Source organism: Natator depressus, chromosome 7, assembly GCF_965152275.1.
Source record: "Natator depressus isolate rNatDep1 chromosome 7, rNatDep2.hap1, whole genome shotgun sequence".
Classification (NCBI taxonomy): Eukaryota; Metazoa; Chordata; order Testudines; family Cheloniidae; genus Natator; species Natator depressus.
This window is the reverse complement of record NC_134240.1, coordinates 43,125,684-43,152,596: the sequence shown is the minus strand read 5'-3', so window position 1 is coordinate 43,152,596 and position 26,913 is coordinate 43,125,684. Positions and strand designations below refer to the sequence as shown.

Below are 26,913 nucleotides of genomic sequence, written 5' to 3'. Positions count from 1 at the left end.
ACAGATCCTCAAAGGTAGTTTAGGTGCCTGTCTCCCATTGAAATCAGTGGGAGTCAGACACTTAAATACCTCTCAGGATCTGGACCGGGATCACTGTTAACACTCAGAGGGCCCAGTTCAGTGCTGACCCAGACGGTGGTATCCAGGGCACTGTGGTGTTGTTAGAGAGGACAGAAGAAGGGGTGAGCTAAAGCAGTGTACGGGCTCCTCTCTCCCCTCCTCAGAAGTTTCTTTGCCTGCTGCACTCCTCTTTCCTGTCCATTCAGGGCTGCTTTCTGCTCTCACATTGGTCTGAGCTCGCATAGCACTGCTGAAACCAAAGTAGGTCTTGTTTACACTGGGAAAACAAGGAGTGTTGAGAAAAAGTGTTCTAAACCCACCTCACTTTCCCAGTGTAGACACGGCAAGAGTTTCTCTGGCTTTGCACTGACAGAACTGACAGCACAATCAGGACCTCAGAGTTAACACTGATTTATGCTGCTTTATAGCCACTTACCAATTCAAAGCTATCTATCCTAGTGTCTTGGGCTGGAGCCCGTCTCCATCGTATCTGAGCACCTTACGCAGATGCCTCTGAACTTAGCCCATAGATCCTGACATTATTCTTCATTTTGTTACTCTTCATCTTCGGAACATTTTTGAAGGCAGATTTTAGATCTACTTTAGATCAGGAGTGGCCAAACTTACTGACCCTCCAAGCCGCATACAATATTCTTAAGAAGCGCAAGAGCCACAAGACATGCACAACCTGCCCCACGGGGCGGCCCCTGCCGGGGCAAGAGGTTAAAGCCCTTAGACCCCCCTCCCTGCAGGGCTGAAGCCCCTAGTCCGGTCCCACCCCTTGCAGGGCAGAAGCCCTGAGGCCCCCACCCCCGGTCCAGTCTAGTAGGAGGAGAATGTGGTGGGGGAGGCGCATGGGAAGCTCTGGGAGCCGCACTTTAACTGTGAAAGAGCCGCATGCGGCTCACGAGCCACAGTTTGGCCACGCCTGTACTAGATTCAGAGTCATTTACAGGGACTGCTCTCAGTAGACAGCAGGATTCCATGGCCAGGGTAAATGCAGTGAAAAACTTAAGAAAATACCAATGGAGAAAACATGGCAATGCTGAGTCCCCATTGCAGAGGCAGGGCCTGCAAATCTTTATATTAAAAAATAACAAGGGACAGGATGTCTCAGTGAGAAAAGAGGTTTATTCCTGCTCCCTCCTCAACTTCTACCTAGTGCTAACACCAGGACACGTCCTCTGCTGGTGTAACTCAACATAGCTCCATTGACCTCAGGGTCCAACTGATCACCATATTAGGGGACAGGAAGAAATTTTTCCCCTGGTCAGATTGGCAGAGATCCTGGGGGGGTTTTCACTTTCCTCTGCAGCATGGGCCATGGGTCACTTGCAGGTTTAAATTAGTGTAAATGGTGGATTGTCAGTAACTTGAAGTCTTCAAACCATGATCTGAGGACTTCAGTAACTCAGCCAGAGGTTAGGGTCCATTACAGGAGTGAATGGGTGAGGTTCTGTGGCCTGCAGTGTGCAGAAGGGTCAGACTAGATCATGATGGTCCCTTCTGGCCTTAAAGTCCATGAGTCTGAGACCTCAGCCAGTTTACACCAGCTGTGGTCTGGGCCCAACACATCCTATTTCCTGTCTTCCCCATCTCTGCAGGAGTGGATTCATGAAGAATGCAGCAGGACTTCTTTGCTTCTCCCCCTGTGCTGTCTGAATGAACACTTCTGTTCATTTTGCATTTCCATTGTTCCTCTTAACAATCTTTGCCTCCAAGAAATCTTATGCTTTTAAACTATATAGCTTGGCTATTACACTCACTCCTGCTAGTTGGTACCAATTGTCATTGTTGTGACACGGGTGTCTGTCCACTAGGAACTGCACTGAGACAAGCAACTCCTTTAAACATGGGCTACCGAAAAAGCATATCAGATGGTCTGGCATTCAGGCCCTGCTGACGTGGACCAGATTAGAACTGGTTTCAGATGACTCCTGACCACTTTACCAATCCCCTAAACCAACCAGTTCCCCTAAGGCAGTTAGTCACTTTCAATCAGCTAAGAAATATTTTTAATGACCTTCCTCAGTCTTAAAAAAAACTAACAGGTATCAGAACAGAAGAGCTGCAGCCAAATAGAATAGCAAATAAAATGGGAAATTCCTGCATATTTTGCCAGTATTCCCCAGAGATTTCTGTTCTCCCTGATTGTGACTAATGATTCTACTTTACAAGGTCCAAACCCACTGTTTGTTTCCTGATGTGTTACACTCGGGCTCCTTCTAGTGGTTGCACTGCCTCACATACTTGCTTGTTTTATCTGCTATTCTTGCCTTCTAGGTTAGAATTGCTAAGCTTTTCTTTTCTCACTTTAGTGCTGGAGTCACCCATCCACTCTGGGATTTGCTAAATCTGGGTTAGGATTTAGGTGGACCCTGGGCCCTATCGCCCTTTGCAATGGGGCAGTTCTGTGGTGCTACAAAATTGCCTCATACCAGCATAACCAGCCAGTGGTGCTCTCTCGGACTAAGGGAATGGCTGGTAGTATAGCGCCTACAACCCACCCCTAAGCCCATGGAGCAGTGAGAGTGTGTCTGGGAGGGAAAAGGATTGTGAGGCCAAGGTGTTCCTACACCCAGGTAATCCCCAGTGGACAGAATGGTCGCCCTGATGCAGTCTGCAGGCGTTACAGATTATAGCAACCTTTGGATTGCTCTGTTCATGGACTGTAACAGCACCAGGGCAGGACTGGGTGAGAGTAAAGGTGTATTAAAGCCACCTTTGCATTCCTCCCGCCGAGCTGTGAAGAGTGCAGATTATGAGGGCCCTGGTGTGGTGACACTGCAGCAGAGGCTGTCTGCACATGAAAGTTGGGGAGCTACACCGTCTCTATGGGTCCAGCATCTTAAATAAAGAATCCCGTCCCCTCTCTCTCGCTCCCAAGGGGCAAACTTTGGAAATGGTTAGCATTAGGGACAACATGGGTCTGCCTTGCAAAATACAGTGTAACACAATTCCAATCACAAGCTGGTCTGGTGTAATTGACAATGTCTGTAAACGCCTCAAGCCTGTTGTTTCAAAATGGACCGTGCCAGGGAAAGGCAGATGAAAGGGCAGATTTGTTTTCTCTTTTCATGATGGGATACATTTTGCCATAATCATGAATGCTGTAAACTGCCATAATTAAAGTATAACATGTCGTACATTATAAAGTGTTAAGGAAATGCTTAATGAAAGTCTGGCATATCATCATATAAACAGATATATTAAAAAGGAAGAATTCAATTAATCCAATCATAGCACAACCTGTAGGCAATGTAGTTCTCTGCATACGGACAGGAAAATCTGCCAGTTTAATCTCCAGCTGCCTTGTTTTATTATTTATGTTATGGTAGTGCCTATATACCCATGGTGCTAGGCACTGTACATACACATAGTAAGAGTCCCTATTCTGAAAACCTTACACTGTATCTAGACAAGACAGACAGATGGGGGATTATTGTTCCCATTGTGTAGATGGGGAAGTGAGGCACAGAGAGTGCAGCTGAATTTTCTCATGGAAGTTCAGTGGCACCTTATTCCCTTACACACCTTTTTGAAATCCCAGTTTAAATCACACAGGAAGTCAGTGGCAAACCTGGGAACTGAACCCCAATCTCCTGATTCCCAGGCCAGCCTTCCTCTCACTGAGCAACACCACAAGGAATCTTACAAAGACTGATGCTTCCACCACTTCTATTTGAAGTCTTGTAGAAAGACATACTCGCAGGGTCACAGGGATGAGCCTAGAACAAAAGGGTGAAAGTTTGCACAGCAGAACATTGGTCAGGCTTCTTTTTAAATGATTTCTTGGACCTGCAACAAAAAGCCACCCATTTCTTATGCGTTAGTCCTCCTACGCCACTTATGTACCATAAAGCTTCTCCATTACTGTAATATTTTGTGCTTATCAATTCCATTTATTTAGAAATGAAAGGCCTCTTTTGTGGGAAGATTTCAGCTGCAGCAGAATGCAGTTATGCAACTGAGTGTCTACTTTAACTCTTTGCTTTCTTTTCGGCTGGGCTTTAACAATCTGAGGGCCTAGATTTCCCCTTTCCTGCCCTTTGGGTTGTCATTTAGCCCTGTGCAACATGGGGGTAAAATACTCCCATTTGGAGGTGGCAGCATTTTACATGCACTTTGCACAGGGATGAATGGCTGCACAAGGACAGGCCCTGGGTCTCCATTTGAAAGGTAGCCTTAGCACAGCAGGAGGGTGGAGCGAGTGGAGAGGACACTGGACCGGGGTTCAGGAAACCTGCATTCTCACCTTAGCTCTGCTGTGCGAGCTTGTGCAAATCAATCCACCTCTCTGGGCTTCCGTTTCCCCTCCCACCTCTTGTCCGTCATGGCTATTTCAGCTCCTTAGGGCAGGGACTGTCTGTCACTACATGTCTGTGCAGTGGCATAGACAACAGGGGCCCTGATCTTGACCAGAGGCCCTGTGTGCTACCGTAATTCAAATGATAAGAGGGATGTAGTGTTGTTAAAAGTGCACAGCCAACAGGAAATGTTGCCACTCAGACCTGTCACGTCTCATGCCAGCAGGAGGTGGTATCGTGTGTGTGTGTGCCATATATAATATCTTGTTTTTGCTCCCCAACTAGCTTCCTCTCATCTCCCCTGGCTCCTGGCCCATCCCACCCATTGTGAGCTGGCTCTAGTTAGCTAAAATGCACATGTAGACAGGAACATACTGGGTGGGAGGTTCCCGCTGAAAGTGGACAACTAAGGAAATAGGGTGTCATTTGGATTTTAAACCCATAGCACTCCCTTCAATCTGTGCCTGCTCCCTTATGCAATGTTGGAGACCACTCAGAAGTAGGCCAAGGGCTTTCAGAATCAGCATCGCAGATCTGAAACTAAGCATCAGCATGGGAATTGGCATATTTGCATGTAAACAGGTTGTTATAAGCACAAAGGTATCTACCAGCTTGCAGAGTAGTGACTCATTTAACAAGGCTGACTGACAATCTCTGCTGTCCAGCGTGTTCCAGCATACAGATTGGCAGTGGCACCTGAGGCATGAGTCTACTGACAATGTACAACTCAGTCTGCTAGCTACAATAGCTAACAATTGACTGATGTCCACAGAGTCCTAGATTTTTCTATCCCATGCAAAGGGTTCCTTCATACCTGAATGCCTCTGAAAAGTTCCAATGACTGTTAAATGCATCCTAAATACGTAAGGACCAGACCATCAGTTGTGTGAATCAGTGTAGCTCCACTAAGTCAGTGATTTACAACAGCTGAGAATTGGTCCAGCGACTATACTTCCTTGACAATCGGTGAAATAAACGAATGAGGGACTACTTGTGCTAATTCATTGCCCCAAGTATAAATATAAGCTAAAGGGGGTGGTTTCAGTAATGGAATTAGAAACTGCTTCTGAGATGTGGGAACAACAAAGTAAAAAGAAATAATAAGGCTATGAGCGGCATATAGAGATTGTCTTCCACTGGCTGATACAACACTGTCTGTTCCTGTCATTTCAAAGGCATTTTGAGATTTTCATTTTAACCAATGCATTTTTAAAATCCCAGTTACAAACACCACTCTTTAATAGATGACACTGAGAATAACACTAAGTAATGAAGTCTGTAATCATTAAAACTGTTATTATACTCAAGATGGCCAGCTATTCATGATAATACAATAACTGAAGACATCACCTGGCTCATTAAGGCTCAGGATAAAAACTTGGGCCCTAATCCTCAACTGCGGTAAACTGGCATAGCTCAATGGACTTCAACAGAATTATGCTAATTTACACTAGTTCAGGATCTGAGCCTGAGTGAAATGTGAAGCTATTTGTCTGAGTAGTCCTAAGCAAGTGTATTTACACAGCTTTCCTCTGGGAACTTGACCTGATTTTCTATCCTGTACAACCAGAAAGAGATGAAAGGGGGGGAAATTTCTCCATTTCTCAGTGTCTTTATTTGGTACATTTGACAGCACTAGGTGGATAGTCACATTCACTGTTTCCTCTGTGTACCTTGCTGGGCTTAATGGGACTACTCATGTTGCTAAAGATAAGCATGTGCATAAGTGCTTGCAGGACTGAGGCCTTTAATTATCATTTTAGCTGCACACTGATGTGATATTCCAAAGGGAGTTATGAGCAGTGTCTCCAAGAATCAAAACAGCATTTGACCTCATTTGAAAAAGGCCTATATTTTATGAAAATAAAGCCACTCTTAACAAAGAGTTGCTAAATGGGTAACATTTTAATTAACAAATTGAGAACACAATTGCTGATAAAATTATGTAACGTACAACCGCAGATAAGTATTTCAGTCCAAAATTTACCAACATTTTATTTTAGATTTTCTGATTCTGTGATCAAACAGTGCCACCAAGTGAGAGAAACACATCTCAACTTTACATACTGAATCCACTTCTCATGGTCTTATGCTTTGGATTGTCAATGAACAGGCTTATTAAGATTGCCTAAATTATAACATGAAGCTCTCACATCAAATCTAATCCCTTGTTCCTTTCTTAAATGAAGGTATGGCACACTCTTGAACACTGAGCAATCTTGAAGGAGTTTGCATCTCATTGTTCATGCATTCAAAATTATCAAATTAAGACGTATTGTGTGGAGGAGGGCTGGGAAAAAAGGGTTGTTTGGGAAATATAAAGCAATAATGACAGGTTTCAGAGTAGCAGCCGTGTTAGTCTGCATTCGCAAAAAGAAAAGAAGGACTTGTGGCACCATAGAGACTAACCAATTTATTTGAGCATAAGCTTTCGTGAGCTACAGCTCACTTCATCAGATGCATAAAAGTGGAAAATGCAGTGAGGATGTTTTTATACACACAGATATATCAGACTCCAGCGAGAGACTGCTGAATTGGAATTCATTTGCAAATTGGATACAATTAATTTAGGCTTGAATAGAGACTGGGAGTGGCTAAGTCATTATGCAAGGTAACCTATTTCCCCTTGTTGTTTCTTCCTCCCCTCCCCTCCCTTTCCTCAGACGTTCTTGTTAAACCCTGGATTTGTGCTGGAAATGGCCCACCTTGATTATCATACACATTGTAAGGAGAGTGATCACTTTAGATAAGCTATTACCAGCAGGAGAGTGGGGTGGGGGGAGAGAAAACCTTTTGAAGTGATAAACACCCATTTTTTCATGATCTGTGTTTATAAAAACATCCTCACTGCATTTTCCACTTTTATGCATCCGATGAAGTGAGCTGTAGCTCACGAAAGCTTATGCTCAAATAAATTGGTTAGTCTCTGAGGTGCCACAAGTCCTCTTTTTCATAAAGCAATAAGTAGTAGTTGCATTTTTTTAAGGGAAGGAGCTCTTTGGCACTGTTGAAGCAGGTGAGTGTTTTCTTACTTGAAGCTTTTCTGGGGAAGCAGAACTGAAGGCAGAGTCTAGAACTGTTGCGTTCTCAATTGGCTCGGCAACCTAATCTCATCCTAGCAGCAGAATTCCGTAGCCCTAGATTTGAATCCCTAAAAATCAGAAACAGTGTTTTCTCTGTGAACATCATCCTGGCTAGGTACTTTGCTCTACAGACCAGCTGTCAAGGCAAGTTTGCTCTTCTTCATGGTGCAGTGGCCAAGTATTTATTTCTCGTTGGGATGAGGTTATGGAGGTTCTCTCACGGTTAACATGAAGGGGTGGTGGATGAGGGACTGGCTATTACTGTAAGCAGCACTGGTTGACATTTTATGAGTTCTCTTCTCACTTATACCAGTGATTTCAATAGATTTACTCTTAAAATACACTAGTGTAAAACAGAGGCGAAACCAATCCTTTATAATGTGCCTAAAGGACATGACTGTCTGTGCATAATAATAATAATAATAATAATAAGGATTAGGGCCAGATCTCATCCTCCCTTTAGGAAGGAGGGTGTGTGAGTGTTGCTTTGTGGATTCATCCCCATTTCAAGGAGGCGGGGGGGAGAGGGAGTGTGAGTGAGACACACAAGTGGACAGTCCCAGATGCGCTGAAGCAGGGGTGGACACGCACTGTCCCTCTTATTGCCCCATGGAGCCTGCCCAGAAAAGGTAACAGTCTGGGGGTCCTGGTGGAAGGCAGTACCTTCCTACCTTCCCTGGGGAACTTCCTCTGTGGAATGGCCAGAGGGCTAGGGCTTCCCAGACAGCATGGCTGCTACAGCGCCAGGAGAAGGGCTGCAAAGAATGCAAGGTCTGTGCACCACCGGGCCTGAGGACTTCACACAGCACCCAGGGAGCCTTCAGCCTGAGAGCAGGCCCTGCAGGAGGCAAATCTCACACCCCTCCCCCCGGGGAAAGACGGGGGGGGGGCTCCCTCTTGGAAACCTCGTGGCTCGCCGTGTCTCAGGCCCCCGGCCGTCACACTGGGGCTAAGCCAGGGCTGCTGTTGCCTGGCCAGGTTTGCCCAGGACTACTCGGCCCCCACGGCCACCTCAGCCCAACTCTCCCGGTCCTGGAGCCCTGCCCTGCCCACGGAGCGCTGGACGGCTGCAAGCGGTGAAGCGCTCGAAGACCTCAGCGAGGGCGCCGCGGGGTATCCCGACCACGCGACCCCAGCCTCGCCCCCAACACCTCGTCCTGCCTACACCTCCCCGCTCCGGAACCTCCATGGTCGCGGGCCCTGTTTCCAGACGGACTCAGGGGACTGAGGTTTCCGGTCCGCGCTTTCCGCTTCCCTCGGCTGGTTTCCCAGAAGGCTTTGCAGCTGCCCCTTCTCTTCCGGCTCGGCCCCCGCGGCGGTGGAGCGCGGGTGAGTGTCGCTCCGCAATCCGGTCCCATCGTGCCCGCAGGAGGCGGTGGTGGGGCCTGTGCAGGGCGGGCTGTGATGGGGGTGGCCCCCGCTCTCCGCCTGGGGCGCGGCGCACGCTCCTGTGCGCGGCGACCCTTGGCTGGGAACCGGGGGGGGATCTCTGGGATCGGGCTTTGAGGGCTAGTCGGATCCGAGGGTAGGAGCTCGTTGTGGGGGGGAGCCCCTGGGAGCGGGGTTGGGGCCGCTGGGGAACCCCTGGGAGCAGGACTGGGGCTGCTGGGATGGGGAATGTTAGGACGAAGCTTGGGGCGAGTCTGGCTCCCACTGGGCTTAGGGCGGACATGTGAGATTTGTGGAACCAGAGGCAGGAGGAATTGGAACAGGATATTTCCCATTGGGTGGGTTGCGCGTGTGGCTGCAGGGGGAAGGTTAGGGATAATCTCTTGGGCTGGGTTATATAGGCTGGGGATGCTTTTTCTGCATTCCCCTCTTGGAAGCATCAGAGAGCATGTGGGTGCAGAGGAGTCTGGTGCCTCTGTTCCTGCCTGTTCTGAGCTGAACGTTTCTTTCTCCCTCACAGGTTTAATCATGGCCAAGTCCAAGAATCACACGACTCACAACCAGTGTAAGTTTAGGTCTGGTTCTGACCCAAAAGCATTGAGAGTTTAAAAACGTTGCTTGGTTTAGTACAGTCAGGTACAGTTTAAGGTATATTTTCAACACGGCCTCTTTAGTGCTTGTGGAAGAGAGATGGTGGAGATCTGCCAATAACACTAATACTTAGCATGGGCTTGGGATAGGTAAATATTTTGCCATCCTCTGGTTGTCAGACTAATTCCAGGTGTGTTCTGCTAGACTGCTAGTTTGGAGAAAGATTGGGTTAGGGTCTTCATTTTATTTTTCCTTCAGAAGAAAATCAACCAATCTGGTGAGTTATTTTACACTTTTATGTCACTCAACAGGAAAGCATTCCTGCTCTTTTTGTGGCCTAACGTGCCTCAAGTTGAAGGAAGTGACTGTAAACAAGCAAAAATAAAATGTAAATGGTCAAGTTAGTATATAGCAGCACAGAAAGGATTTGTGCTCACCTCAAAAAGCAAGGAAAACTGGTTTCTGTGGATTCTTGAAAATCAGTTGTGCGGTTGAATAAAATATTTTCTATACCGTTTTTCTCATCAAAACTTAGCTACAATAATAACATAACTGTTCCAGCAACTATTAAACTTCATGTGATGCAAAGGGAAGGAATTACAGAAAGCAGGAACTTTTTTGTTTGTTTTAAATTACTGATTGTATTTAAAAAGTTTAGATGTGTTGTACTGAATTCTGTATTGAGTGGGGGTTTTTTATATGATAAGTGGTGGGCAAAAATAGCATACTAGCAGGAATATTAGATAATATCTGCAGTTCTGTTTTTAATCCGTCAATGTTTCTATCTGTCAACAGCTCGCAAATGGCACAGAAATGGTATCAAGAAACCCAGGTCCCAGAGATATGAATCTCTGAAGGGGGTGACTATTTCTCTTTTTATAAGTTTGCTGTCAGGTTCTGCAGTCTTACACATGAGCTGTAGACATCCAGCATCAGTACTTGCACACTTACTTTCCAGTCCTCTGGTTGAAAATGGTTGTCTCGGTTCCTAATATGCGTGGGTTTAAACTTTACTACAGTAAACCTTATTTTTCTCTTTTCCCTGTTTTGCACTTGCCTTTCCTGCAGTCATATACTGTGTTGCAGATTTGTGTAACTACCTATCCACAAACAGTGTTTAGTCTCACAGGCCTTGTCTAGACTCCACTTTAACTCTACTGGCTTAACACCTGTTAAAGCTGGGGGGTTATGACCCCTCAGGTGATCGTGTGCTGTCAGCCTCCATCCTCAAACCCTGCTTTACCTCCAGTATTTATAATAGTGTTTAAATATAAAAAAATGTTTTTATTTTTTATTTATAAGGCGGGGTCACATTCAGAGGCTTGCTGTGTGAAAGGGGTCACCAGTACAAAAGTTTGAGAACCATTTTGTTAAAAGCATGCTACCTTACCTCTAACTAGGCTGCTAACATACATTAGCTGACACCTTTCAAATCCTAGTCTGGGCAAGGGTTATCTTTATTATTTCCCGTGTTTCTCTTCCTCAGTGAATATACATGGGTTGGGTAATTATTTTCCATTTTGAATCCATTTGTTTTCTGCCTAGGCTTCTAACGTCACTGGTTCCCTTTGTATTATTTCTCTGTCCTTACTGGTGTTGAGAAACTCCCCTCTCCATAGGATAGAAGTGGCTTTAAATTCCTCTAACTGTGAAATGAGACAGCTGGAATAACAGCTCCTCCCTTTTTTGGAAAATAAAGTTTACTTGCACTCAAAAGTGAATAAGACATTCCCTTTGTTTAGGGGTTTATCTGTATTCCCTTGAAACCTTGGTATATGCAGTCATTCTTCAAAGCTTCCATAATGTGTTTTGGTTATGCCACAATTAGGGCCATTTTATAGTGTTTGACTGTGTTAGCTTGTGTTCACATTGGTGTGTGTCCACACATACTACTTCAGTGGTACTGTGGCATAGATTGCTCCAAGAAGTACATATTTATTTCGCCCTTATACTTTATGAGTGGATGGGGGAAAAGATATCTTCTTACCCCATGTTAGCTAACACATGGTAAGGTCAGACCGTTTAACCTAGTGAAGACAAGGCACTGTTGGTATTGACCTGGAAATACTAAGAACTACCCCCAAAAAAATCAACAGGATTTGTTGGCGGTGATATTGGATCCAGAATAAATCATTACATGAAATTTTGATCTCATTGCATGGAAATTAAATTTGCCTTATTAGCGTTATCTAATTTCTACTCCAAAGTGCTCTTTGTTACTGTTTCTAAAACTGAGGGAAAACACTAGCTTAGTTCTAAGAACTACACCTGTTGTTTAGAACTCTTAATTCTGAAGTAGTTTCAGATTTAAATGCCACCAATTTGGGGGGACTTCTTTTTTTTTTAAATATGTCTAATGTATCTGTCCCAAGTGGGGAAACACTGGCGAGCTTCCTAGCTTGAATGTACATTTCAAATGACCTACGATTCCCTCCCCCAATTTGGTTTATTTTTACTTTTGTTTTATAGGTTGATCCCAAGTTTCTGAGGAACATGCGATTTGCAAAGAAGCACAACAAGAAGGGACTGAAAAAAATGCGGGCCAACAATGCCAAGTAACCAGCGTGCCTCTCTGCAGTGAAAGGACTGGCTTGTTTTGAACCTGAAAAGCAGTTTTTTCTATTGGCATTTTTTTTACAAATAAAATGAGAAGTAACAAAATTCAAGAGCAAACATCCTGGCCTTTTGAGTTTGAAGGCGAGCCTTCGAAATGTTGAGTTCTCAAAAATTCAATATTAAATATTCAAATAGTTTAAAATCCATATTAAATATCATTTGAGGTGTCTTAGAGGCTCTTTATAGTCACCTGTGTGTGTATCTTTGTTCAGATTAACTGGAGTTTTCACAGTTGCCAGCTGATGTCTGTTATCCTCAAAGGAAACTGAAATGACTGTTCCCCCATAGTGCTTTTTTAGTCTAACACATTATTGGTGTGACTCTGGTTTTGGATTTTACGTACGTGTTTCACACTAGCCTATTTTTCCAAGTTACAAAATGTGTTTGTTACTTGAACTCTAAAAGTAAAGCCGGCAATGGAGCACCTTGTGTGAGTTTCTTCAAATGTAAAGTGGTGGTGTTGAATACCTTCCGAAGGAGTAGTCCTGTTAAAACAGTATTTCTTGGTACCAAGAGATATCCACTAAACTCTGCATTTATATAGAAATAAACCTGAGGAATGTGTCATTGCCTAAGAGGTAAAATTTACTGTCAGATTACTTTGACAGATTACAGTAAAATGTCTTTTCTGTGTATGAACCAAAATACCTGCTCTAAAGGACTAGCTTCCTTTTCCAGAAATTGCAATTTAAAAAATAGTTTTGATGAACCAAAATTCTTGCTCTAGCGGTGGTAGGTTCTACTACCGACAAGGTAGTGTAGTTATCCGGGGACATCCTAACTTTGCATAACCAAATTCTATTTAGGTATTTCTGCTGCACCCATCACTGAGGTCAATGACAATTTATCTAAAGCCAAGGGATTATATATAAAATGGGATAGCTGACAGTTTTAAATACACTGGGGAGGGCCACAGTAGCTGTAGTTTTCTGTCTAATGCCTTAAAGGTAAAGCATCACCTATGAGGTGTGTGCATCCCCACATTAACAATGAGTCACTGCCTTATATGACTCTGGGCTACCTTTACATATCATCTGTCATTAAAATGGCCCCTTTTTACACATCACTGGTACGAGGTGTTTCTTGGCTGTAGAGTTATGATGCTGGTCAAGCCAGCATAACGCAAACATTTGAAACAATTCACTTCAAAGTATGCTGTTGGCCTGATTCTCATTTGGCCTGTTCAACACAAGGTTTTTGCATCTGTCAGGAGTGTGATTTATTTTACTGTTACAGTTATACTGTATGGGAAAGGCCTATACTTGGGTCAAGTCTACATTACAAAACTAAGTCAACCTAAGTACAGCCACCACAGTAATTAAATCACTTTTGCATGTCCACACTACACTCCTTGTGTCGGCAGTGTGCATCCTCACCGGAATGCACAGATTTCACGGTCAGTGGGGGGCATTGTAGGATGGTTTCTGAAAGGCAGCAATAGTTGATGTACGCAATGCAGCGTCTACACTGTCACTGCATCAACCTAAGCGCTGCGCCTCTTGCAGAGGTTAAGTCAGCATAGTGGGCAAGTTACATCAGTGGGAGTTACATTTTAGTGTAGATACACAGGACCGGTCAACGTAAGCTGTAGTGCAGACCAGGCCTTGTATGACTGTATCCGCACTAAGGGGGTGTCACTATCTACCAGTGTAATTAAAACAGGGCAGCTTTTGTGTGTAGGCAAGTCCTAAGACCTCTTCACAGCACTCTGGTATGTTTGAAGCCATAAAGTGGGTGTTAGCTGTTTGGCTGTATGTGTGCGTGTGTTCTCCCTGTGTGCTGCCCCAGCTCTGCGCAGAGAGCAGGCCCAGCAGACCTCAAGCAAACTGCCCAATGACCACAAGATCCATTAAGGTACGAAGGCACGAGGCCAGGTTTATTGTCGACAAAGCACGGTAATAGCCCCTGGCAGATTCTACAAGGATACCATGGCATGTATGCCTGTGACAATGGATGCAACTCAGTGAATGGCAGGACCTTCCATTCCCCCCACGCACCCCTCGGCTGGACAAAGAGACTCCCTCTGAGATACATCTTTATACCCTGAAACAAACAAATTAGTACTGCCTCTGACATAGTTACTTCCCCCTGATGTGGCTAGTTATCACCCATCACCTTGTACATGTTGGTTAAATCAAAACATCTCTATTACGTAAAGTCATTCTGACCTTATCTTTTAGGAGGGCTCGGTGTGTTCCTGTTATCCTTGGGGAATGTTTTTTGTGCCATCCTTGATTTCGGGATGTTCTGGTACCACTTGATATCGGGATGTGTTTGTGTGAGTAATCTGTGCTTAGCATTTCTTAGGAATGTGTATTTCTGCATTGTCAGCCCTGTTCTTGCCAGATTTTGTGAGCAAGTCCTTCCTCATACCAGGCCTCTGATACAAGGGCTTATATTTCAGGCTCTCTTCCTACTACATCAGTTACCGCATTTCATGGCCCCTTTACACTACTAGAAAAGTGTAAAGATGGCTTAAGTGAAGAAGAGTGTCTCTGATCTCCAGCTGCCCATTTGGAAATGGTTTGCCTCTGGTTTTCATCAACTATCTCAAACCTGTTCTAAGCACTCTTGGTGTTGCTAGTCAGAAGAAAGCTTCTGTATTGCCTAGAAAGGGGGCACAAAGCCAGTTGCATTTCCATTTCCTTGTTGGGAAGGAGATTGAGTAATAAAAATAGAGGCAGAACTGTGCTATAGATCTAGCTGACTATTTTATTACACTGGGAAGAAATAGTGTGTGTTGTCATTTATAATAGGATTCAATAAGGTACTTGAAAAATAATGGATAACTGTTGGGAGTTCAGGTGTGGCTACTGTCACCCCTGTAATTATGGATGTTATCAATGCCTCCCTTGCTGAAAACATGTGATCCATGTTTGTAGGGTCATGTAAAATTACCAGACTTTAAGCAATTCCTGATGGCTTTACAGAGTTCCTGTGTTAAAATTAGTTGTTACTGTCTCTTTAATGAACTTGGTGGTGACTTGACAGTCCTGGAGATTGAGCGTCTCTACTGCTCCTCAGAGCAGGGGACAGCACAGTGCCCCTTCATGCTGTCTCCTGCCAGTGTGCAACCTGGAAGAACAAGTTGTGACAGCGTGAGGGCTGACGCCAACCCTGTGGCAGCTCTTTAGATCACGTATTGTTTTTGTCTTTGAACATGACGATGGAGCAATTATTTGGTGGTGGGGTTGCTGTAGTGACAGTTCACCGCCAGATGGTGCAAAAGGGATGCTTGTCAGGTGAAAAATGGTCTGATGTTTTTATTCAAGGCATACACCTGCTCCCTTTTTTCCTTCTGCTTCTCCCTTGTAACTAGAGAGTCCCCAGGAGATGTGCCTGTAAAAACTTCTAGATACCTAGAGGATGAGTGTCTTCTCCCTTGGACCCAAGGAAGGATGCTCTGTAATGAGGGGCATGTACCCCACACCCAGTCATGCAACAAACAGGTTAAAAGCTGCTATAGGAAGAAGCTGCCTGGGCTGTCAGTCAGTGCCAGCTGTGGCTAGTTAAGAAGCAGGCTTGAGTGAAAGAGAGAAAGAAGCTGTGGGTGTTTGTTTTTTCCTCCTCTGCAACAGAGAGCTGGGCTGGATTGTTGCTTTGGGAGCCAGGAGGGAGCGTAAGTCACAGAGGTCAGAGATGGTGAAGGCTTCCTCTCAGACCACCCCCCTGCCAGTGAAAGAGTGTTTGTGTTTTCTGGCCTACTTTCTAATATTGCTGGTGACGGCCTTCCCTGGGGAAGCTATTCCACAATCTAACACAGGGATCGGCAACTTTTGGCACGCGGCCCATCAGGGAAAGCCACTGGCGGGCCGGGCTGGTTTGTTTACCTGCAGCCTCCGCAGGTTCGGCCGATCGCAGCTCCCACTGGCCGCAGTTCGCCATTCCAGGCCAATGGGGGCTGCGGGAAGCGGCGTGGGCTGAGGGATGTGCTGGCCGCCCTTCCTGCAGCCCCCATTGGCCTGGAGCGGTGACCAGCGGTCAGTGGGAGCTGCGATCGGCTGAACCTGCGGACACTGCAGGTAAACAAACTGCCCGGCCTGTCAGTGGATGTCCTTGATGGGCCGCGTGCCAAAGGTTGCTGATCCCTGGTTTAACACATCCCCTGTGGGGACGATTTTTGTCCTGTTTAGCCTCAATTTTCCTTCTTTTAGTTCTGCCCCCTTAATCCTAGTCCCAGTCCCAGCTCTCTGTGCTGCACAGACTGTTCCTTTCACGCTCTAGACCCATCAGTTATTTATAGGCTTTATTATCTCCCTCCCTCCCCCAGCAGTTGACAAGCTCACCATAGTTAGCTCTTTGAACATCTCCCCTAAATCAGCCCCTGCAGCCTTGGTGTCGGGGAGAAATGAATGAATGGAGGCAGGGGAGAGGGGCAGGGCACAGAGAGAAGGAAGGCAGGTGAGGAAAGGGGAAAGCACAGTAAGTATCAGAGGTGAGAAGAGCAAGAAATAACATAAGAGTCAGAACAGGGAGACTTAGGAGGAAGGGAGCTGGAGGTGCAGATACAAGGTAGAAAATGGCCAGTGATAGACAGTGAAGGGGGGGGATGTAACATGACCCAGTTTTTATTCTGAAAGCAGGGGGGGAATGAAGAGTTAGTAGCTGTCCCTCCCTATCCCCCTTCCCTTGGCTGCCATAATCTTGCCGAGTGCTTGTCTCTGCCTGCCCCCAACCCCCCCAGCAGGCACCCTGTTTTTCCCACTTTGAACATTAAGTTCCCCTGCCAGAGGGTGACTGAGTGAGAGGAGCTTCTGAGCCCAGAGGCCAGACTGAGCCCTGTTTCAGAGTTGCTACAGCTTGTTCAGGAGCTGGAGATGGCCTGTGTTAAATACATTCTGAAGCAAGGGACGCCAGTCCTTACTCTACAAGTAGGTGTTCCTGGGAAGCAAGGTTCCTGCATGGGCTCAGCTGGCGGGAGAGAGCCCTGTTAGTTTTAACCCTTCCTGCAGAGTCTATTTTTAGAGAAATCCCCTGGAGACAATCTAGTCCCCTAGGCCCAGACCTTCAGTCATATTTAGGTGCCTCGCTCCCATTGATTTCAGTGGGAGATAGGTATCTAAATACCTTTGAGGCTCGAGGCCTTGATGACTTTTAAGAACAGGGCTGGTCCCTTCATGAACAACTTCTCACTCTCTGTAGGGGTCAAAGGCAGGACCGGCTCTAGGCACCAGCAAATCAAGCACGTGCTTGGGGCGGCACGTTTCCAGGGGCTGCGTTCTGGCCATCCCTTCCCCCCCTCCCCCCCAGCCCCGCTCAGTCAACCAATGAGCCCCTGCGTGGGGCGGGGCGGCGAGCTCAGCGTGGGGGTCCCAGCCCAGGGGCAGTCCCTGACTTGGCCCCCCGCCACCGGGGGAGAGGGGCGATGTGGCTCCTCCCCCCCGCCCACCCCTGCCACACATGTCACAAGCGGTGGAGGAGCCGGAGCAGAGAGGAGCCCGGGATCGGGGCAGGATCCATGGCCAGTAAGGGACCAACTGCCCCGGGTGGCTCGGCGCTGGGCGGTCACCCCGGTCCGCCCCCCTCCCAGTGGCTGACCCGCCCCCCAGCCACTCTGTCGGTTATTGTCCCCTCTGCGCGGCTGGGTCTGGGTCTGAGACCGGGCTGGGGGCCCATGGGCAGGATGGACGGCCCCGAGCACCTCACTCCAAACACTGGGGTAGCATTACGCATTCTTTTAACATTACCAGTATCAGTGGCTTCTGGTGAGCGCCATTTCTCAAAACTGAAATTACTAAAAAATTATTTGAGGTCCACCATGTCTCAAAATCATTTGTCAGGACTTGCATTAATTTCAATTGAAAGTCCCATTGCAAAAAATTTAGATTTCACTGAATGATTAAAAGACTATGCAAGTATAAAAACCAGAAAAATTCAGTTAATATAAATTCTTTTAATTTATGAGAAACTGGGCGCACCGGAAGACACTAACATTTTTCATTACAGGGTATAGTTGAACCCAAATTGTTTGTAATTGTGATTTTGTTAAAATTAAATGAGTACACTCGTAGGAAATTGTTTTATTTCACTAACTACAAATTCTGTTTTCACTTTTTTTTATTTTAAACAGTGAAAACAAAACAAAAACATTGCAAAGTGCAAACGTGTAAAAACCAAAAAAAAAAGGGGGGGGATTTTTTGGCTTGGGGCGGCAAAAAACCTAGAGCTGGCCCTGGTCAAAGGTGTCAAAGCTGCGGATCCATCCATGTATCTGTCATTCTGTCTAGTAAGGCATTGCAGTTACAATGCTTTGTGCAATTGATGGGAAGAACAGATTGCCAGGAGCAGAGTTATAGTGGCTGGGGGGGGCATGTAAATTTTTGCTGTACATTTTGGTGTATGTAAAATCTCAGCTGTAACTTTGCCTTAAATCTCTGAGGCGATTACTCCTGGATGGCAAGTTCCACTTTTCCTTGTCCCCTCAGCATTTTCTCCCAGAAGTGCCAGCATCTTGAGTACCTTGCTCACAAGCCACAATACGTAGTGGCCACAGAAGAGGCACTTGGTCAGGGTTAGAGCAGGGGCTTCTGCTGTTAATGGGGAGAAGGGCCTAAGGGGAGAATTTCTGAGCCTTTCTCCCCCACAGTAAAACTGCCTTTCTGAGGAGCCATTTCTCATCGCTGCCCTTCAGCCTACCCTTCAATGTGAGAGACTTTCCCAAATATGGGCGCAGCTACTTCCTGACCAAAATAGCCCGTGTGACACAATGCAGTGTGGAATAATGTAACCTTAATCCAGAGCTTCATTGTGCAGAGAGAGAGAAACGGGGACTCTTGAACTTTCACAGCTGCTCAGTGTCAGGTTTACTCTTGTCTTGTGTGCCTTTTTGACTCTTTCCTGTACGCGCTTGGGCATTCTCCAGAGGAGCCTTGGCATGAGCAAGACATTTGATTTCCAAACCCCAGGCAGCTGGAGGCAGAATCACACAGCTGTCCTTTCCTGCTTTACTATTTTACTAGACTTCTGCTAAATGCAAGTCCATAGCGAGCCACAGCTTGGTTATGATCACCATTATGTATTATTTGTGTCACAGTAGCAGCTGGGAGCTCTAGTCCTAGACTGCCACCCTGTTGTGCCAGGCGCTGTACCAACACCACAAAAAGCTGGTCCGTGCACCAAAGAGCTCTCAACCTGCATGCAGGCCAGATGCTCCACTCCATCCTCTTGGGCAGAGGAAAGCAATATGAGTAGAATGGATGGCGCAGCCTACGGTGGGATGGCCTGTGGGTTTGAGTGTAGGGCTGGAAGTTCCCAGGACTGACACCAACTGCTCCTGTGGCCTTGGCCAAACAGTTTAAACGCTCTGTTTTCATTTTCCCATTGGTAATCTGAGGCCACTTAGGAGTATTTATAAAGCCATTTTCAGGTGAGTTGTAACCCTAGCCACCTAGCAATGAGATTGTTCTGTATCACAAAACATTACTGGTCACCTAGAAGTTCTAAAATAGTTCCTATGAAGAGAAGCTATGAAATAAGAAAGGAAGCCTGTTTTCTTTATTGAGGTCTAAGAGTAGCTGAGCACAGAGTCGGTGCCTATGGAGAGCTGCTGCTTCCTCTTATGCACTGAAATCTTCCTATAGAAGTGAGTGGAGGTGCAAGGAATGCAGGCTCAAGTGCACAGTGCAGCAGATTGCACTCTAGATCTAGGGCACCAAAATGCTGTTTGTGTCCCTAATGTTTATTTTAGGAGTCCTAGGAACAAACACTAGGTTATGGGCTTCCCAGCGACTTTCAAAAAAAGGTGTTTGGCAGCAAGAGACCCCTTAGACCAGTAGCAGTCAGCTTTGTCAGTAATTTTCTATACTTCTTTTTTCTTTATTTTAGCTATGAGTTTAAATTCCAGCCTTCTCCCTCCCCACTTGCCTTCATCATCTGCCTGATCCTGTCATGAAAGCATAGCTCTGTGTTTATGATATCACTGTGATGTCATCAATGTCAGATGTATGAATCCACAGCAGCAGCAAGTGGAGGAGAACGCCCTTGTGTAAACAGTCAAACATCCTTGATAGCTAGTAATGTGGCTACAGAAGTGCTTGGAAACAAGTGAAACAAGACATGGCTGTAACTGAATATGTAAGACAGAAATATATTTTATGTTCTGCTTAAAGTCTGCACTGATATTTCAGTTAGCTTTAACCACCATGAAAGTCCCTCTTGCACGTGAGGAGATGGAAGGTGCTTGATCAGGAAGAGTAGCCTCAGGGTTATGAAGGGTCTGAGCTTTATGCATGTGAAATTGCTGTTGATAGAAGTACACCAAACTGGACGAGGCCAAGAGTGCAAGGTGAAGTGGATCTGGATTAGTTGAGGCGGGGTTCATGGTCTGGGTCTGAGGCTGAATCAGTGTCAGTCCTTGTGTTTGGGATCAGATTCCGTGGTACAGAAATAGCACAAGCTGCCCTTGCAAGATTTTGGCCTCAAAATAATACGCTTTGGAGATTTTCAGTATTCGGGGATGCATATCTTACAAAGTTGGCTGTGTCCTAGCCAGAATCAGAAACCCTTCTGGTGGTGGTGCAGCCCAGGTTTGTTGTTATGGTTAACTCTTTGTTTTATAGTACACCTAGAGGCCCTAAGTGAGATTAGGTGCCCATTGTGCTTGGTGCTGTACAAACAGCAAGTGAGAACCAGTCCCTTCCCCAATTCACTTACACTCTGAATGGGGGACGATGACAGAGAGGTGAAGAGATTTGCCCTGGGTGACACAGCAGGTAGTGGGAGATCTGGGAATATAACCCAGGTGTCCTGAATCCTAGTACATGGCCCTATTCACTAGACTACTTTGCTTCAGATCACAAGTGTCCTTCCCATCTCTCCACCCTCCACCGTGAGGTTGTTGCCCATTGCTGGAACCCTACCACCCCCCCCAGCTCTGCCTCCCCCCCGCAGGGAGCTGACATCTCTGCTCACCCCCCCCCACATTCCTCCGCACTGCACCCCACTTTTGGGACAAAAGTGGGCATTTGTCCCATGTGCTCTTGCCAACTGATCTACTCAGTAAGAGCTAACGGGACAAATGGCTCCTTCTGAAAAGAAAAAAAAAAGTTGGGACAGGGTTTAAAAAAGGGGCCGTCATGGCCAAAACAGGCCATGTGGTCACCCTAACCGTGGCAGGAATGCAATCTCTGCCGGCTAAAGAGGGTGCACAGAACATGCAGCTCTGAGCAGGTTTACGTGCCCGGCAAAGAGTGCCTGAGCCCTGGCTCCAGTAGCAGCTGAGCACTGATACAGCAGCGCCATTGCTGGCAGTTGCTGGAATGCAGGTACTAATTGTATTAGTCTAGTTGCAGACACATCCCATTCGCCTGTGAAGTGGGAAATGAAAGAGAAGGGAAAACCTATCAGAAAGTGGTTTCTTCTGTTTCACTAGCCATTGCTTAGTTTGTGCCTGTGTCTAAAACAGCTTGGAAAAATGAGGGCATAGTGTTGTTCAAACTGCATAAGTATTAGGATAACTGGGTGCAAAAAAGGCTATGCTTTTCTGACGGATGGGAGGGATTTTTACCATCTGCAATGGTATCAGAATTGCCCCATGTATATGCAGTAGAATAGCAACTGCAGTTATAATAACTAGGATCAGAATTCCAATCCTCAGTCTTCAGGGTGTGGACTGAGCACCAGGAAGGAATTTCCTCCATGGTATAATAGTGCACAATTTAGGAACGTTATTTATGCCTTTCTCCCTGACATCTGGCCTGGGCCATTGCTGGAGAGAGGATACTGCCCTAGATGGACTGGCCACGCTCATAAAATACTTGGCCCCGTTCACATGTGGCATGGACCATCCCCGACCCCTCAGTGAGGTGATGAGTGCCCTTAATCCGCACTGAGGTGAATAGGATCTGCTCTCTGCATTGTAGTCCTGGGCTTCCTCAGTTTCCCTGTAAGACTCCTGGTTTGGCTCCCAAGACTTCCATACTCTCACAATTACAGTAACCAACCATCTTTTCCTTCGCCCAGATCAGCCCACACACTGGAAACTTGGGGGAAGAGATCCAGGGTAGATGAACCTCTGTGTTCTCTGTGTGGGGGAAGGGTTTGTCCTCCAACCCTATGGAAGAAGCAGAGAAATGAGACCCCCAAGCCACACAAATCCAGATCTTGGGGATCCACTGAGGCACAGGAACTCTTGTGCCCCTCTGCCCTCCCTGGCTTCCTGCCAACATGGCTGTGATGGGTCTGTGTTCACAGGGCTTCTCCTGCCAACAGTGGCTCCTGGAACCTTGGCTTAAGATGGCAGGAGGTTCCCTGCCCGTACCCATCCTGCACCTCACCAGTCCTGGGTCCATATCTCCACAAAGGACTCTGAGATCCCATTCCCTGCCTGTGAAGGGTGAGATGCACACACAAGAGTTGGGGGGGGGGCTGAGGGGGGGCGAGGAATGGGACCTTCCATGCATAGATCTCAGGGGGAAAGCCAGGCTCCTTGTGCTTCCATTGGGTTGAATCCCTGTTGGTGTCTGGCCATTGACTTCAATAGGGCCCAGATCTGGCCCTTTGTGAGCGTCGCCCATTTTCATGACTCTCGGGGGCTTTCACTGTCTTTTGAAAGGGTTGAGAACTGATGTGACTTGTTGTCAGCAGCTCTCATGGTACTGACAAGGCGTCACCTTCTCCCCACCTTGCAGAATCTCAGACTAAACCCTGACAGAGACATGTAGACACCAGCATGTCAAAGGGGATGACGGCCAGGGACAGAATGAGCTGACAGCTGCCTGATCAACACCTGCATCAAGTATTCCCAGCATGTCAGGAATAATATGGCTAGAAATAGACACTGTCGTACTGGCATAGGACATACCTCGCCTGAATAGTTTTAATGGGGGGGTTTAATTACCACAAGGCAGTTGTTTCCAGAGCCCTGTGAGCATGTGCCAGCTGCATCCAACAAACCCAGAACCACAGAGCTCAGCTGGAACCAGTGGGGTTGGCTGGTTTTCTGCCTGAATAATGTAGTAATAACCCCTTGTGTCTCACTCAGTACAGCCCGTCTCCTCGACAACGCCATGCAGTATGGTCCAGTGCTTTGCCCAGTCTCACGCGATGCGGTTCCCTCCATTTCCAGTAGGAGGCCATTCGCTACATAATTCAGCTCCTGTTGGAAAGATGTCCTTGATGCTCTAGATTCTCTCTCCTAGTGGTACCCGCTGTGTAACCACCGAAACCGTGAATCCCCCCAGCTTCACTCTGGACTTTGTGGCAAACTGGTTTTGCGATTGTAACACGAGTTTTAAGTGTGTTTGCGCAGCTGTCTGAGAAATTCAGTTGCTCCCCTTAAAATGCCTGTGAATGTCCTGTTAAGAAATATAACCGGTGCAGACAGCCTTTTGGAACACTTTTCAGATCCTTCTGGACTCCATTCTGCAAGGCGCTGAACACCCTCAACTCCAAGGAGGTGCTCAGCACCTTGTAGCTGCTATTCACCCTGTGTCTGTAGGCCAATACCAGAACCTTTCTGTGCCTCAGTTTACCCTGTTGTAAAGTGAGGATGATAACACTTCTCACCCCCTTCAAAGTGCTCTGAGATTCCCCAGTAAGTGCAAAGTATTATATCTTAGGTATAAACACTTCCCTTTGGACTGAGGAGATTCTCCTTTCTCAGGGTGAAAAAGAGTTTGCCATAGGACAAAAGAATAAGTCTCAAAGGAATCAGGAAGCAGCAAACAAAATGCTACAGCCAGACAAACAGGCAAGCCAGCACCATGTGGTTCTTCTCAAAGTGGATGGCTTTGAACGGTCTGCACCCCAGAAACCGCTCACCTTAGGACCACAGGGTCATCAGCCCTGGGAACAGCAGGTGACGGAAAACACATGAAAGCAGAGTCCAAGGTACAGTTAATCAGACACAAGGTAAAATTAACCATGTGATGCTGCAACCAAAGATAGCAAAAGAGAAGGTGCCACTCTATGAAAATGAAGCGTATGTTAGGGGTGGGTCGGAGAGCCCACTGTGTTTGCATGAAGAGTTTCAATTTGGGCCCAGTTAGCAGACAGATCCAAGTTTGGGGGTTTGGATCTGAATTCCCCCACAGTTCAGGGAGTGGAATTCCAGACTGAGCCCCATCCCTAGGCCATTCTGCTTTGTCAGCGTGTATAATGCATGCTGGGTCATGGGAGCCCCAGAATACAGGGAATGGGTGCAGAGCAGCAGCCTGGGATCCAGCAAAGAGGCTGACAGATGTGAACAAGAACCCCAAAGGAGCTCTGTGTGGCTGGGAGGGGTTGAATGGGGATGGGGAGCTGGGACCCTATTTGATTTCAGAGGGGAGAGTAGCATCCAAAGGTCTGGGTAGTTCAGAAAAGCATCCAAGTGCTTAGAAACTCATCTGAACCGAATCCCTGAACATTTTGGAGGTTCTTTCACAACTAAAGGAATGCACTCTCGCTGGCTAACATTTTACCTTAATACCCATAGCATAGTTTTGTTTAGTCTGTGACGATGGGGCCAGAGAGAATCCCATGGGTGCACAAGGTTGTGGGGAGGGTACCCTTTGCACATACAAATATGGGGTTTGCATACATAAATGCATGGAAATGTAGTCTATGCATTATGTGGGTATGTAAGCATGTGAGCACGTTTTTGACCATGTGGCCATCAGTATTTAATCGAGGTAGTGTAGCCCAGCAGCAGACAGTGTCATGGGCTGGCTGTCAGGAGATCTGAATTTCTGTCCCTGCCACAGACCTTGCAGTGTGATGTAGAGGAAAGAGTGGGCAGATCACATTACTGCTCTGTGCCTCAGTTTTCCTAGCTCTAAAATGAAAATGTTAATCCCCATTAGTAAAGCACTTTGGATGAAAAGTGCTATGTAACTACTAAGAATTACTGATGTTATTAATTAGGAATTATGATTATTAATAATCACTCTCTCTTCTGAGATTCTCTCTCTCCTGACATTTAAAAAGTCCATCAGTGGCATCCTTCAAAACGAAATTCAAGACTCTGTTTAAAACATCCTATTTATTTTGTATGTTGTTTGAATATGCTGAGTGTGTGTGTTGGAGTTCTCATTAGATTTTATTCCTACTTGGAGATTTAACTGGGCATTTGGACTATTTATTGTAAATTACATTTTTAGTTTATTTTTGCTAAGGTCCCAAGTAGGGCCTTTCAGGCATGAGGTGGTTATAAGTTAAAGCTTATGAACCATATATTCTAAAAAACACAAATACACCACTCTGAGACAAATGCTCACATCGTTCATGCTTAATTTGTGTTTGCAATTACTGCAGCTGCACTTATAAATTGGGTAATTGTGCACACATCACCTTAACTGGCCATTTGTGAACCAATTTACCAGATTTGTGCACACAGTTCTGGTAACTGTGCATGAAAACTAGGTACACAGCTGCATATTTAATGCTTTAAAATCTGTCTCTGTTGTTGTTGTTAGAGGTAGAAATAAATGGTAGGCAGGTCTCAAATACACATCTAGAGATGCAGGTCCACTGACGGGGGGGCAAAGGGCCCGGAGGCCGCTGCTGCTGCGGTAGCTGACGCTGGCACGGCCAGGGCTTCCGCATGCCCGCTCGGCTGAAGGGTGCACCCAGCCGCATAGCCAGCAGCTCGCTGGGCACCAGCCAGTGCAAGCACAGCACCGCCCAAATGTCAGGCGGACCACACCCGAGTGGGCCCAGCTTGTGCGAGTGCGCACCAGCCGCTGCGTGTGGTCCAGCTCCATGCCCACGTGGGGATGCCACGCCAATGCGCAGCAGCAGGCCATTGACTGTTCTGCCCTGGGGCCCGGAATTGCTGTCAGCGGGGCCTCCAGCATAATTCTACTATACATCAGAAGCGATACTGATAAATAGCATATCACAGCTTTGAATGTAGGAATACTACAGTGTGGGCCAAATTCTGGCTAATGCAGGGTAATGTTTGACCTTCTCACTTCTGATGGGCACAAATATACCTATCCCAAGCAGTATGAAAATTTGCACCTATTCTGCTTGAGACCAACCATGTGGCCCATGCCCATTTCCTTGTGGCTGTGCCCTTTGACCTCCTGCTCTTCCCAGCTGATCTACAGAGTGGTCTGTGCTCTGTGACTTCCTAAAGCTGGTAAAACTGAGCTGACAGCCTTCTTCCAACGTGCACTGCCTGTCATTTTTCTGCTCTGCAGGAATGAGCATCCTGACTGAAAACTTGGCCTTATATCCATGGCCAATCCACATTTTTGTTGTTCTGTTTCAATTTTATTTGGTTAGCACCCGTTCTCAGTGTGGCCAGCTCCACACAGTTCCCATTGACTGCAATGGGAACCACCTCTGACAATCAGGCCCTTAACGCTCACGCCAGATGGTCATCTATGAATAGAGAACTCCTCCATTGATCCACAGAACACGAGCTTCCCTGCTGGTGCGCCGTGACCCTCAGGGTCCATTGCTAGGGTCAGAGTCCATCTCCATGTCATTCAGTCCTTGGTTTCTCTGCCAACAAGGTAGTGAGTTACTGCCGCTTGTGATGGATGCTGGGTTTTGTGATGCAGATTCTGGTTCCCTGGGAATTGGACTGAAAGCACTGAGGGCCCAAAGCAGCATTCAGAGAAGTCAATGCAAAGACTCACCTTGGCTTTGATGGCTGTTGGATGGTGTCCCAGTTTCTTTTATGTAAGCTATTTTAATTTTATGACACAAACTTTGGCATAATTTTAGAGCTGGTTAAAAGATGAGAGGTTTTCATGAAATATTGAAGTCATTTTTGTTTCACAGGTTTCAATCCAGAACAATTTTGTTTATTGGAAATTTGGGGATGGGGGAGGGGTCTTTTTTTTTTAACTTAATTTTCTTTAACTTTGGGCTTCCCTCCCTGACCCTTCGTCCCTTGTTTTCTTCCCCACTCTCTTTTTCCCCTTTCGTTTGCCACT

At 46.4% G+C, this 26,913-nt stretch overlaps 1 protein-coding gene across 1 annotated transcript; it reads left to right on the top strand.

Annotated features, from left to right (window-relative positions):
* The first annotated feature begins 8,622 nt into the window (after positions 1 to 8,622).
* LOC141991521 (uncharacterized) lies at positions 8,623 to 12,470 on the top strand. The gene is made up of 4 exons (XM_074959844.1): positions 8,623 to 8,779; positions 9,360 to 9,404; positions 10,226 to 10,290; positions 11,900 to 12,470. The coding sequence occupies exons 1-4, from the start codon at positions 8,638 to 8,640 to the stop codon at positions 11,987 to 11,989; spliced, it is 342 nt and encodes a 113-aa protein (XP_074815945.1). The 5' UTR covers positions 8,623 to 8,637; the 3' UTR covers positions 11,990 to 12,470.
* The last annotated feature ends 14,443 nt before the right edge of the window (positions 12,471 to 26,913 follow it).